General features: G+C 42.2%; 1 protein-coding gene across 6 annotated transcripts in view; it reads right to left on the bottom strand.

Annotated features, from left to right (window-relative positions):
* celsr1a (cadherin EGF LAG seven-pass G-type receptor 1a) overlaps nucleotides 1-14,503 on the bottom strand; it is a 377,534-nt gene that overhangs the window by 92,493 nt on the left and 270,538 nt on the right. For all 6 annotated transcript variants that reach the window (XM_086010282.1, XM_086010280.1, XM_086010278.1 and 3 more), the window contains 3 exons: nucleotides 6,536-6,693; nucleotides 4,648-4,811; nucleotides 2,555-2,680 (listed from right to left, as the gene is read on the bottom strand). In XM_086010282.1, the coding sequence (XP_085866408.1) occupies nucleotides 2,555-2,680; nucleotides 4,648-4,811; nucleotides 6,536-6,693 (448 nt within the window). The remainder of the gene's footprint in view (nucleotides 1-2,554; nucleotides 2,681-4,647; nucleotides 4,812-6,535; nucleotides 6,694-14,503) is intronic.

Below are 14,503 nucleotides of genomic sequence, written 5' to 3' on the forward strand. Positions count from 1 at the left end.
TCCCTGGCCTCAGTGGGACACAGCATAACTGTGGCAGATGGTCGCCCCACAATGGCGAGGGGGGCCTTCACTCTGCATCTGATCTACACTGTGCCTGATCTGGAAGTGCTTTGTACTGACACTGGATGCAAAAATGGAAAGATATTGCATTTCCTACCACAAAAATACACTAAAACATGCTACTAAAAATTAAAATAGCTTTGAAGTAATTATTAAATTGTCTTTTTTTAAAGCAACCAATCCAACACAACAGGATTTTGTATTAGACTTCATGTAAACTTTAATCCAAACTTTGGCAAATAAAAAGCTTTCTTTGGAGGAAACACTGGCACATTAACACTCTCGGTATATACAGGAAGTGACTGTGTCTCTCTGACTCTGCCGGTCCTTAAATCTCAGCAATTATCAGCCTCGTGGTTCATTTGAAGCATTGTGAATCACATCAGCTCGGGCAAGGTCAAATAAAGCAGACAGACAAGCTCAATGCAGAAAGGGGAAGAAACAGAACCAGCATTTCTATAACTTCTGCTCTTCCTTTATTTTGTAACTCAAACTTTAACACAGGCTTTAATACATTAGAGCCTTTATTTTTATTTTAACACGTTTTTATGGCTGTAATCCAGTTATAAAGTCCAAAACACAGTGGAGCCTTTTAACGATATAACAAAATCAAGTGATACACTATCGAGATCCATTAATTGGATGGAGCTGGAGTAAGATGTAAAAATGTTACTTATTTTGATGTATCTCACTCTGAAATATAACTCAACTGTTTAAATTATTCTGGAATCTATCTCACTTTGTGAGATCACAAAATGGAATCCTAATATTTCCCTAATGTTGATCGCTCTGGGTTCGGTGACTGAATGACACTGACACAGGAAGCCAATCACAAAAACTGCCAGGAAGCTAATCACAGAAACAGCAAATCCTAGTAAGCCCCATTAGCTCATCTTGCACATGGTGTATCCTTGACATGGGTTCACAGAGTCATTAAATGTGCTCGTATAAAATTCCTCTGGCTGCTGTTTTAACAAACATGTACCCTTTCAAAAAAGACACTAATCTAATGTAGCTGCTCCATTTTTTTTTGCTCCCTTAGGATACAAGTTGGGCTTGAAGCTGAAACATAACTTACAGAAAGAACTGTGATCCTGAGGCTGACCATTTCCAGTAGCTGAACTGGAATGAATGATTTAAATTGGGCAATTAAGTGAGTCAAATTACAGGTAGCGGTTAATGCTTCACAACTGCAGGAACTGGTTTCACTGATTTATGGAAAGCACTAGCTCGAGTGATAAAGCATTTAATATCTTACAAGCTTAAAACTGAAGAAAAACACGAAGTGGAGAATATCGTCATTATAAGAGTACAATTTATTTAGTTAAGTGCTAAGTAAACAGACCATTGTATTTTAGGGCTAAGCTACTAAAATTAAAGACTGAATTCTCGGCAACTAATATTCATTATTAAATATCAGCTGCAATGATTGTTTTTATAAGTTCAACCTGGCAGTGTTCTGACTCATTTTACAAAGAAGTTAATTAAACATTCTGGCAAATGGAATTTTTTTTTCTGGAAGTGCTTTAAATATCATTACATTTTTTGGAGAGTTTTTAGATTTCACATTTGCAGACGTGTGCCCTAACCACACCAAGTAGCTAAAGAGATCTGACCCTGCCTTATTCCAGGGGGTGTAAAACACCATGGTTTGTGGTTGTATAATAAAAACTATTGGCAAAAAGAAACACAAGAAACCCTGTGGAGCTGAACATGGTGTCCACTGGACCAATTTAGCTGGCCTGTAGGTTGGCCAGCTCACTGGTGCCACAGTCACTGAATCAGTTGAGACTGTGTTAGTTGGCCAGTTCTCTGGTGACACAGTCACTAAATCAGTTGAAAATTAGCCAATTCACTGGTGCCACAGGCAGTCAGTGGATCAGTTCAAAAAGAAAAGAAAGATTTGCATTTATATAGTGCCTTTCATGACCTCGGGACATCCCAAAGCACTTTAGAGCCAATGAAGTACTTTTTGAAGTCTAGTCACTGTTGTAATGTAGGAAACGCGGTAGGCAATTTACGCACAGCAAGCTCCCACAAACAGCAATGTGATAATGACCAGATAATCTGTTTTTTAGTGATGTTGGTTGAAGGATAAGTATTGGCCAGGACACCGGAGATAACTTCCCTGCTCGTCTTCGAAATAGTACCATGGGATCTTTTACGTCCACCTGAGAGGGCAGACAGGGCATCGGTTTAACGTTTCATCCAAAAGACAGCACCTCCGACAGTGCAGCACTCCCTCAGTACTGCAGTGGAGTGTCAGCCTAGATTTCTGTGCTCAGGTCTCTAGAGTGGGACTTGAACCCACAACCTTCTGACTCAGAGGTTAGAGTGTTATCAACTCAGTCATGGCTGACAATTCAGACCAACATCTAGATTGGCCAGTTCACTGGTGCTACAGTCACAGGATCAGGTCAGATCTGAGTTTAGGTTCACATTAAGCTAAAGCAAGCCCTTTTTCTCCTATTCCCGGTAGACTAAAATCACTCACCTTGCTCACAGTTCTTGCCACCAAATCGCAAGGGACATTCACAGCTGTACGTATTCCACTTATTCACACAGTGTCCACCATTTTGACATATGTTTATGTCACAGAAGTTCTTTTTCGCTGCACACCCTGCAATCAAGAAAAGGAAGGGGTTAATTACAATCCCTCTTCCAGCCCTGCCAGTAATTCCATTCTACCTGGACTTCCCCTCTCACTTGGCGCCCATTTATTTCTATTCTCCGAGAGATCTTTCCAATGTGAGGAGTACGATCTAAATGTAAGGTCCTCTCAGCATATATAGGAAGTGACTGTGGCTACATCTAAGTGATATAAAACAACTTATTCTGTAAACAGCAACAACAAAAGTTTAAACCTGTGACAAGAGATATGGGGGTAGAAATTTGTCTTGGGCGGTATTGCATTGCCCACCCGCTATACGCCCCGACCGATATTCAGCTCCATGTGATACAACCTGTTATTCGCTACCGCCCAAGACAAAATTATACCCCATACAGTATTTGAGAGAGAGCGAGAGAGAGAGAGAGACCACAACAGTCCTTATTTTTAAATTAAATGTACTCAAACCACAGTGAAAGCCGTGAAATTCAATACTGCTCTAGTGCTAATGTGTTCATCACAGTTTTCCTTTTATAAACTCGTTCTTCCTTGCTCAGCCAATATATTCATTTCCTGTCTTGCTGTTCCAAGTCTACTATTAATAAAAGATTCTGAGGCGTTGACAACTGAATATGACCCAGAAGAAAATAATTTTTGAAGAACAGGAAAGGCCATTTGGCAAACCTGTCCATTGATAACTGATTTCAAACCTTCAAGCTCCTCTCTCTTCAGAAATACTTCTACTTGCCTCTTTAATCCATTTACACGATTCACTTTAAAGCCCTTCTCTCAGATCTTTTTCCACAAGTTTATTATCCTGGAGTTGAAAAACCATTCCTCCTGACTGCCCGTCCTCTAATTTTTGGATTTATAACTTGTGTCCGCTGGTACTTGAACCCTACTTGCAGGCAATCAAAGCAGTTGTTTTGGATGCCTATAACCTAATTATTATTAATTTAAAAATTCAAATTATGTACACAAGATAAACATAATAAAGAATCATAAGCCAGTTACTGTCATTGGAAAAATGCTGGAGTCCATCATTAAGGAAGTGATAGCAGGACATTTAGAAAATCATAATATAGTCAAGCAGAGTCAGCATGGTTTTATGAAAGGGAAATCATGTTTGACAAATTTGCTGGAGTTCTTTGAGGATGTAACGAGCAGGGTGGGAAGTAGGGAAGCCCTGTTACAGGGTGTTGGTGAGACCACATCTGGACTACTGCATACAGTTTTGGTCTCCTTATTTAAGGAAGGATATACTTGCATTGGAGGCAGTTCAGAGAAGGTTCACTAGGTTGATTCCGGAGATGAAGGGGTTGTCTTATGAAGAAAGGCTGAGCAGGCTGGGCCTATACTCATTGGAGTTTAGAAGAATGAGAGGGGATCTTATTGAAACATATAAGATTCTGAAGGGGCTTGACCGGGTAGATGCAGACAGGATGTTTCCCCTCGTGAGGGAATCTAGAACTAGGGGGCATAATTTCAGAATAAGGGGGCACCCTTTTAAATTGGAAATGAGGAGGAATTTCTTCTCTCGGAGGGTCGTGAATCTTTGGAATTCTCTTCCCCAGAGAGCTGTGGAGGCGGAGTCATTGAGTATATTTAAGGTGGAGATAGACAGATTTTTGAATGATAAGGGAGTCAAGGGTTATGGGGAGTGGGCAGGGAAGTGGAGTTGAGGCCAAGATCAGATCAGCCATGAATGGCGGAGCAGGCTCGAGGTGCCAAATGACCTACTCCTGTTCCTACGTCTTATGTTCTTGTGTACTCATCAACAGATGATTAAGTTATCAAGACTGACAATATACCATCTAAAAGTTTTAAATTACACACCCATCTCCATTAGAACAGGAATAATATCAGTCATACTGCAGCACATTTCTCACATTCACTGGCTAGAAAAGTTTCTCCTTACCACTTATGATTTCATACTGATGTATAAGTACCTTTGCACAGTACAAGTTCTGATTACTCACCTGCAAGTGTGCCATTATTGGCTATAAAACTAGCCATATCAAGCTGCTTATTGTCGATGGTCAAGTTTCGCATACATCCCACAAATTCACGATTGCGCACAGGGAAGTCTTCAGGCAGGTTCGGGACACCTCCAAGCAGTAAAGGACCAGTCAAATCCAAAGACCTGAAGAAGGCAAAGCGATACCATTATCCTCAGCACACATTCTTTGGGTCAATGCCACAGCCTCGGGGGGGGGTGGGGGGGGAAAGAGGATCGCAAGCAAAAATAATGTAGAGAGCTTAAAAAATACATATAGCCATTTGATCAGGGTGATAGTTATAGTCCTTTCAATTATGCACCATGACAAAAGCTGAAAGGACACTTGGTGCAGAACTGGATACCATCTTTATCCTACAAGGACTGAAGGTATCCTTTCACTGGAGGAAATGTGGCTTTCCACAATTACACATGGAATAGATTATTTATACAGCATACATTTATTTAAGATAAAGAATTTATTTAAAAGATGTGTTTTACTGAATATTAATGGGGACTACAATGAGCTTGTAACAGAATATTTATTAAAACTCGGTTTGTGGTTTCACCAACCTTTCTCTTTGTTGGCAAATGGTATAGATTAGAATTTGAGATAAAAATACTTAGAAGATGGGGTTTCACCAGCAATCGAAATCCTTTTAAAATAACACAACAGAACAGTGCAGTAGTTGTTGTATTACTTTATATTTTAAACTAACTTTTACACTCTGAATCACAATGCTCACTCTCTGACAGGCTAGCAAAAGTAGTTATGTTCTGGCCTGTATCAGCCTACACTTTGCCCACTGAATGCACTACCCAATATAGTGTTGTTTTAGTGGGTGAGTGGGGAGTGGGGGGGCAGGGGACAGAGTGTGTGGATGGAAAGCAGAACCAGTCTGAATGCCAGCCGTAGAATAACATTCTTGTATCTCATCTGGTGTAGCACTAGCTCAAAAAGAGACCAAAAGGTCCCAGGTTTGATTCCTGGCCTGTGTGGAGTTAGCTGATCTCAGCCGAAGCAGCGGGTGCAATGGTACAATTTGGCCTCAGTGCCCCGGACCAGGGATGGAGGAAAGATTAAAGTAAGCTGAGGCTCTGCTCCTGATCACTATCCAGTTATCTAATCACCCTTGCTGGAAAAGGCCTGTATGATCATTGGGAAAGAACAGGACTGCGTTCGGCTCTGATGTTCTCCATAGTCAAAGAGCCTGCTGCCCTTCACACACAAAGAACAGCCACTTGAGTGAACTACTGGAGTGCCCTCGGTTCCTGTCGAACCATAATTCAGCATGAGTCAATGTGTGCAATGGGGAGAAAAAGATAAAGGAAACGATGCTCCCTGGAGATCTGTTTTTAATGTGAATGGTGTGGGTAAGGTTTTTTGCTCAAGTTAATTGAAACAGAACATTTATTTGTGTGCTTTTTTTTGAAGAATATAGCCCATCCTTTATCAATGCCTTAATAACTAAAGTCTAAAAATCAGGGGATGAGGGTGTGGGGTAGGACCTGCATGGTCAGCTTACACGCTGAGCCTTCAACCTGTCAAATCACCGTCGTTAGATCTCGCTTTCCCCGGACAGGGAGAATACAAACAGAAGGCAGGTGCTGCCCCACAGAAAGGGAAGAAAAATCAGAGGGAGAGTCACCAGGGCTGGTCCTGCACATCTCTCCACAAATAGTTAGTTATACGGCAGCACTGACAGAACAGGTCTCCAGCCTGACCACAGGTAAAATTAAATTCTACTAGGTGCTATCTTTTGTAATGTTTACTAAAAAATAAATGCATTTTTCCTTTTTACAAACCTGGAGAATTTCTATTAAACCAAAATGATAAAATATCTATTAATAAGTAAATTATTTGATCTTACTTCTTTGATCCAGTCTGCGTTCCCTGAGCAGCACATGAATAGTTTCCAATATGGTTTCCGAATCGCACAGATACTGCAGTGTCACAATCATCAACTGTAACTACAGCAACCTTTTCTCCTGATGGCCCATGAGGAATACCTAATCTGCCAATATTTGGCTAAACAAAAGAACAGATCAATTAATTTTTGCAGTGAAGCAATAGGGGTCATATTACCCATTTTTAATTACTCCTGACATACTGAAAGAGAACAATATGGATCCAATGAACATGAGAAATTTTCTATTTAAATATCACAATGTGTGCTTGGGCCTGGATTTCTCCAGAGTACCTATCTAGGCTCGTCATCAGGAAAGATGCAAGCAAATGCAAGGTGTTTTCCCCAAGGGCATATGGAGGAAAATCCAATGGCAAGTCTCTCCAGTCTGCACTTGGAAACCTTCTCTCAATCAGCTCAAGAATGGCATTAACAGGAGGCCTGGGTCCAAACTACTTTCTCTGGCTGAGAAACAGGCAGGTGCATGGTGATCAAGTGACAGAAGAACATTTAAAAATAAAACTCACAGCAATAATTTTTTTCTCCGCTTCCAATGGAAAAAAAAAAATTGCTACGGATTTTTAAAAAATGAAGAGAATTGACTGAAACCGGAGCGCAACAGAAAAAAGGTTAGATTAATTATTTTATACATTGGACAGTTGTGCACAAAACCTCGCTGGCAATCCAGTAAAACAGTCTAGAGCTGGCCGTGTGTGTCCATTGGGAAATGCAAAATTACATTAACAAGGGATGAATGAATCAAAAACTACTGTATCAAAATCAGAGCTGCTTCTTGATTAAGAGACCCACCAAGTTGTTTTGAGCAGCCTAGTTTCTGATATGGATGGAAATCCATCACTCCAAACCAATTCAGTGAGCAGAATTTTTGTTTACCAATATGCCGTACACACTTTCATTCTAGGAACACATTCCACTTACCGATTCCAGGGAGTTTAAATGCAGGTTGGCAACAGTCAAGGCTTAGGGACTTTCAGGTGTGCACTGGTGTAACTACTGGTATTTAACTGGCTTAAACTGCACAGTTTAGCAGCATAGAACATTCGCAAACTTCCCACTGTTTTTCCATGAAGCCGGAATCTCTGTCCCAGCTCACAATACAACTATCAAACACATCAGCAGTGCTGGATGTTCCCTCCCCTCTTACCCCAATCTGCAAATGAAGTAGTCTGCCCCGCTCTGCGAAGCACTATAATTGGGACATTCCCATTAATTTGCATCTACAATGAGGAAGATCTACAGCTGTTTCATTCTTGGTACAAGGGAAACAGACTTTGTATCTCACGAGCCCAGATACAACAGTATGGCTTAAAAATTCGGTTGCTTTGCGCCTCCCGTTAGCGCCCTGAGAGAGCGGGGGCGCAAAGCAACTAGCGCCCGGGGGACGGCGCCGCCAACACCTCCCACGAAATTCAGCGGGAGGTTAGCGGTGGTGGTAACCGTTAGCGCCCTGCAGTGCTGTGCCGCCGGCGATGACGTCATCGCCGTGCGCAGCGCCCCGGCTGCGATCTTCAGTAGCACCCCCTGACTTACCGCAAAGTTAGCACCCCAAAGGGGGCACGACTCAGTTTTCCCCCCCATGTCTCTATGAAAATAGAAGAATTAATCCTTTAGTTCCCTGCATATTACAAGTGCAGTGGCAAACAAAATCCAACTCTGGAGTTGTGAGTTTCATAATTAGTTTTCTTGTGGGCATCAAAGTTCACATGGCACAACACCAGTACTGGCATTTCATCCCACTAGCTTTACAGTTTCACAGTTTGTTTTTCCAATGGGAAATGTGGAGCAAGCGTGTATCCATATCATGAGTTATGTGTTCACAATCCATACTTTCTTCTGTTAAAGGGGCAGCTCTCGGCTGATCACACAAGCATCCGATGTGTAGTCGTCCCTCACCAGCACAATGGGAAAAACTTGCTGCTGAATGTTGTAACAAGTGGAATTTGAAAGTTGCCCAGAAATCTTGCTGCAGTAAGAGTTTAAAATGATTTGAATGGCTACACAAAACAGTGATTAGATTGGTGCTGATGTGCTAATGAAACAGCACCGACAGGCATGCGCATTTGGTTGTGTTTGTGCCTTCCAAACCATCCATCTAAAATGTGCACACTGCAGTCAAGTTTCAGATTTGTTTCAGTGAACAGCTAGGACCTGACTTTCAAAGAAGTTGCTGGTTTTACGTAACCTGTGCCTGTATCATATTTTACACCTTCAGGTTGTTGAAGAAAAATAGCAGGCTGCGAGCTCAGTCGGCCTTTTAAAATAGTCGCCAGGTTCTTGTATCGGTTCACACCCCTTGTCTAGCACAAGACCCTGGATGAACTGCAGAAAATGTTAAAACTTACACATGGGAGAAAGTATCTGTTCCTGAGGAAAATGCTCTTCAAAAAAGTAAATACGCAAATGATAGTACGAGGCCCAGATGAGGGATAAAGGCCTCATTTGATAGCTTAGTGGCTGAAATGCACCCTGGGGTGTGGCCGTGAGATACGTAGACCAGGAGAGTCACCATCTGTACCAAGATCAGCTGATGGACAGGAGTACTATAAATCAGCCTCACTGTCCCCATGTATCAGACAGAAATCAAACACTTCCTGCATCCAATCGCTATCTAGAGACCACCTACCAGAAAGTGCAAGATGTGGACATCAAGTGAGGGCAAGGTTGGGCTCAGTTGTAATGGTGGAATGGGTCACTGGCTGAACTCAGTTTGACGTTGAGCGTGGGACCTTCATGGTCTGTGAGGCACACTGCCACACCCCACGATGCACTCACTAACCAGTCGGGGGAGCTTTTTTGTCTTCGTTTGTGCTGTAACCCAGAGAACTGACTGTTCTAATTTATGTATTTGCATGAGGACCAGAAATTTGAGTGAATGGATCAAGCTTTCAATGTCTGTGAAAACGTACTCCAGCATCTCACTGCCTTGGGAAAAGGAGGAAAGTGGAGAAAATTGAGGGCGGTAATAACACCTGTGTGCAAACATGAGTCACTATTAGAAGAGCTTTGGCAGGAGACTCAATCGCTGTAGTCGTCAGTCAGCTATGAACAATCTGCATTTCTAAGAAGCGGAATGCTGTATCCGAGAAGAATCCAGTGAAGCATTGTCAGTGGCATAATTTATTCAAAGCTTCATGTAAATGGCACAGCTAATGTTTGTTTCCAACAGACATCTTAGAGTCAACACTCCAGTTTTCTGCAAGTGCTGAATGTCACCTCTTCTCTTCCTGGTTAGAGCTGGACATCTGCCTCCTACTGCCGTAGTTCCTCCATCAGCTGGGGTGACATCTCCTTGATTACCCATCAAGAGACAGGCTTCTAAAGGGGGGGGGCGGGGAACTGGTCTGGTTGGATCTAGATAGAATAATCCAATACATCAAAATGATCTACCTACAATTGAAAACTTGGCCATTGATGATTCTGACCGAGTTGTAATGAGAATCAAGACAGAGTCAATGTGGAGTTAAACTTGAAATGAAGTCCAATACTCAACCAACAGAGTGATGTGGCTGTTATCTTCTGAAGTTTTTGAAATCCAAAGAATATTTTTATCTTTTTAAGCCGCATTCTTCATTAAAAAAAAATCAGGATTAAAACATGTTTTATTTTGGACTTCAAATTTTGTTGTATCGTCTGCAAGACAGGCTGTCCAATGTAGATGGATTATAAATAGTGATGATAATAATAAATAACCTGCAATAAATAGCATGTCAAAATATCTCAGACCTCCGAACAATTAATTACTTTTGGTGAACAAACATTACTCCACTCAGTATGCACACACATTTGTAGGGATGCACGCTCGCTCACACACATTGTAGGCATGCACACTAGCATATACATTGTAGGTGTGCACACATACACACACACATTGTAGGCGTGCACACACAACAACAACTTGCACATATATAACATCTTTAACACAGTAAAACATCCCAAGGTGCTTCACATGAGCATTATCAAACAAAATTTGACACCGAGCCACATTAAGAGATATTAGGACAGATGACCAAAAGCTTGGTCTAAGAGGTAGGTTCTAAGGAACGTATTAAAGGGAGAGAGAGAAGCAGAGCGGCGTAAAGGTTTAAGGAGAGAACTCCAGAGCTTCGGGCCACGGCACAGCCGCCAACGGAGCGATTAAAATCAGGGTGCGTAAGAGGCCAGAATTGGAGGAGCGCAGATATCTCAGGTTGGGTTGTAGGGCTGGAGGAGGTTACAGAGATGGGGATGGGTGAGGCCATGGAGGGATTTGAAAACAAGGATGAGAATTTTAAAATCGAGGCATTGCTCAACTGGGAGCCAATGTAAGTCAGCGAGCACAGGGGTGATGGGTGAACAGGACATCCACACACACATTCACACACACAGTAGGTGTGCACTCACGCACACACATTGTAGGCGTGCACTCACACACTGTAGGACTATGTCATCGCAGCAGATCATTGACCACAGGCAGACAGAACCTTATGGACAACCTTTGCAAAACTGATTGGTCTGAAAAGCAACAGAATCAAGTTCATGGTGCAGAGCTCTAGTTTTCCCATTCAGGTCTCCACAGCAGCTACGTGGCCTCCTTCAGCCAGAAGAATGCCACGATCTGATCAGTTTATAATTAGTGGGCTACAGCAAGGTGAACTTATGGGGAAAGTTCAAGTCGAACTGCCCAGCTGAGAAGTGATGAACCATCATCGGCCAACAGAGTTAAACTAAGTGAAAGCCGCCTCTGAGACCCAAACCCACCACCATCTGTTTCAAGAACCATCACCTATGTACTCAGCCAGTAGGTATTAGCAAGTTTTAACGCAATTATACTTTGCATTAATTACAGACTGCACTTCAACTGCTACTGTACTGTAGTATTTATAAGGTTAAAAGTTCCATATCAATAAAACACTCTTCAATGATATTTTCTTGCTGCACTGATTGAAAAACAAAGTCTGTATTGTCTAATCCAAACCCTAGCCACAGGTAACTATTTTGACCACTCAGATTTTCCATGAGTTCAGTGCCATGTTGTACAAATATTCAATCGCTGGCTAGCTTCGATTGTTTTTCCTGGTCTACACAGTCCACAAAGTTCCTTTTATCCTCAAATACTCATACATTAAAATCTCAGAAGGTTTGTCTGACATCGGTCCTTTTATTTAAACGTGCCCGTTGGCCCCAGCAATGCCACGTGATGTTTATTCAGTCTGTGACATATTCAATCAAATCCAAAAGCTGCAGCTGTCTACACAGTGACTACGAGGCGTTACACTGATTGTTAGATAACACCAGCACTGACAAACAGCCACAGCCAAGTTTTGGCTTCGACAGTTCCATTTCCAGGTCAATAGTCCGGCAGTCCCAATTATATGGGGTGCAGGTTTAATAAGTTACAACTCCTAGTGCCAGCAACCGCAGAAAAAAATAAATAAAACATTTCTTTATTCATAAATAGGTAACCAGAAATAGCAGGAAAGGCTTTAGCAGAATAACAACAGTGACCATTTGCTCAGTGCTGCTCTCAGAAAGGAACAACTTAGATCAGAAAGGTGGAAAGCACCGAATAGGAAAAAGGTGGGAGACTGCAGGCAAAGTCAAAGTTAAAGGTTTTTTAGGAATCTTTTGAAGGTAGGAGGGAGTGAGACAAAGGAGTTCTGACAGAGAATTTCAGAGAGCAGAGACAGTGAATGGTTTCCATGGTGGAACGGAGGGAATGAGGAACAAGCAGTAATCCAGGAATCAGAGAAGTGGAGGGTACAGAGGGGATCTGCGGCTGGAGAAGAATGGTGAGATAGGATGGATGTGCAGGACATTGTGTAGGATTCGGCACTTCTCACCGAGTTCTGGATCTGCTGAAGCTCGCAAATAGTTTGAAGTGGGGAGACCAATGAGGAGAGAATTAGACAAGTCAATGCTTGAGATGATTAAGCTGTGGATTAGGGTTTCAGCAACAGAGGGGAAGAGGTAGGGGTATAAACTGCAATGTTTCAGCAGTCAAAAAAAGCAGTCATGGCAATGAATCGGATGCGTAGTGACAAGATCAGTACGAGAACAAACAGGACAGCGAGACTGAACCACGTTAGATTTTGCCTGTGAAGGCAGCCAGCAAAGTTGGCGGAGTCAGGGCCAGAGGCACGTAGGTGTGATCAGGCACAGAAAGAATGGCTTAGGTTTTACAAACATTAAACTGAGTGAAATCTCAACATGTCTTGATGTCAAACGATCAAAAAGTGCGCAATTGGGGTTAAGCACTTTTGTTAGTTAAAGTATTGTTAAGGTTATGGGTTAGATCTTGCCGGAAAAATAATGGCGTGTTAACGACGCACACCGTTATTAATGTTCAAATTGGACAGCAAATTCGGGGGATTAAGAGATAGACCGTTAGTTGTGAATCTCTAGAACTTGCTGGTCGATTTACGCTGCTCTGTCGTTAGCTTTGCATAATTGGCATCTCACCCTTAGCCTCCGTTATTTTTAAGAAATTGCTGGATTTGCACATTAATTGTCCATTAAACTCGCCAACAGAAAGTTAAGTCTGGTAATTAACAGCGCATGTACCTTTTGAACAATGTGATAATTGTTAATGCCGTGCCAATCAACCTCTCTGGCCCAGAAATTAAACAATTTCAACTGTGGAGTCTCATCCCTTCCGGTGGTAAATTGTTCTTAGGGCGCAAAACATTTTTGAGCTGACTGGTGCAGAACAAAAGTCTAACTCATGGGGCACATTAGATGCCCCACTCCAGCAAGATCTGGGCCACTGTTTTTTCCCTTAATGACAAATCAGGTGTGAGGTAATGTATCCTAACTGACCATCTTAACCATATACATTAGCAAAATACTGCGGATGCTGGAAATCTGAAATAACAACAGAAAACACTGGAAAAACTCAGCAGGCCAGGCAGCATCCGTGGAGAGAGAAACAGAGTTAACGTTTCAGGTCTGGGACCCTTCATCAGAACCATATACATATTGTGTGTGTAGTAACACAGCACTGTGCAGAATTATAATAATGCTGATGCTAGTACAATGTCTATTGCTTTGTGAACAATTGTGCTAGTTCAGTGATAACCTGTCATTTCAGCTATAACCTGGACACAGCAGTGATCAGGTGTGCAGCAGCCCTCTCCATATTCACCTTTGCTGACTGCTGTAGAGGCTGCACTTCATATTAAGTTCCTGGTATTTCACCAAATCTTTCTATCCTCGATGATGTTACTTAAGGGCCCCATCGGTAGATTTACATAAGAACATAAGAAATAGGAGCAGGAGTAAGCCATACGGCCCCTCAATCCTGCTCCACCATTCAATAAGATCATGGCTGAACTTCTACATCAATTCCACTTTCCCGCCCTATTCCCATATCCCTTGATTCGCTTAGTGCCCAAACGTCTAGCAATCTCAGTCTTGAATACTCATCAACTGAGACTCCACAACCCTCTGGGATATTGAATTCCAAATATTCACAATCCTCTGAGCGAAGAATTTTCTCCTTATCTCAGTTCTAAATGGCTGACCCCTTATCCTGAGGCTATGACCCCTACTTCTAGGCTCTCCAGCCAGATGAAACAACCTCTCAGCATCTACCCTGTCAAGCCCTCTTAGAATGTTAAATGTTTCAATAGGATCACCTTTCATTCTTCTAAACTGCAGAGAATATAGCACCATTTAATTCAATCTCTCCTCATAGACAGCCCTCTCATCCCAGGAATCAATCTAGCAAACCTTCTTTGCACCCCATCTAAGGCAAGTATATCCTTCCTAAGGTAAGGAAACCAAAACTGTGCACAGCTGTGGCCTCCCCAAAGTCCAATATAATTGCAGCAAGACTTCCTTACTCTTATACTCCAACTCCCTTGCAATAAAGGCTAACCTACCGTTTGCCTTCCTAATTGCTTGCTGTACTTGCATGTTAACTTTCTGTGATTC

This window comes from Somniosus microcephalus, chromosome 17 (assembly GCF_052327205.1).
Source record: "Somniosus microcephalus isolate GS21.2 chromosome 17, FLI_Smic_1.0, whole genome shotgun sequence".
In the NCBI taxonomy this organism is placed as follows: Eukaryota; Metazoa; Chordata; class Chondrichthyes; order Squaliformes; family Somniosidae; genus Somniosus; species Somniosus microcephalus.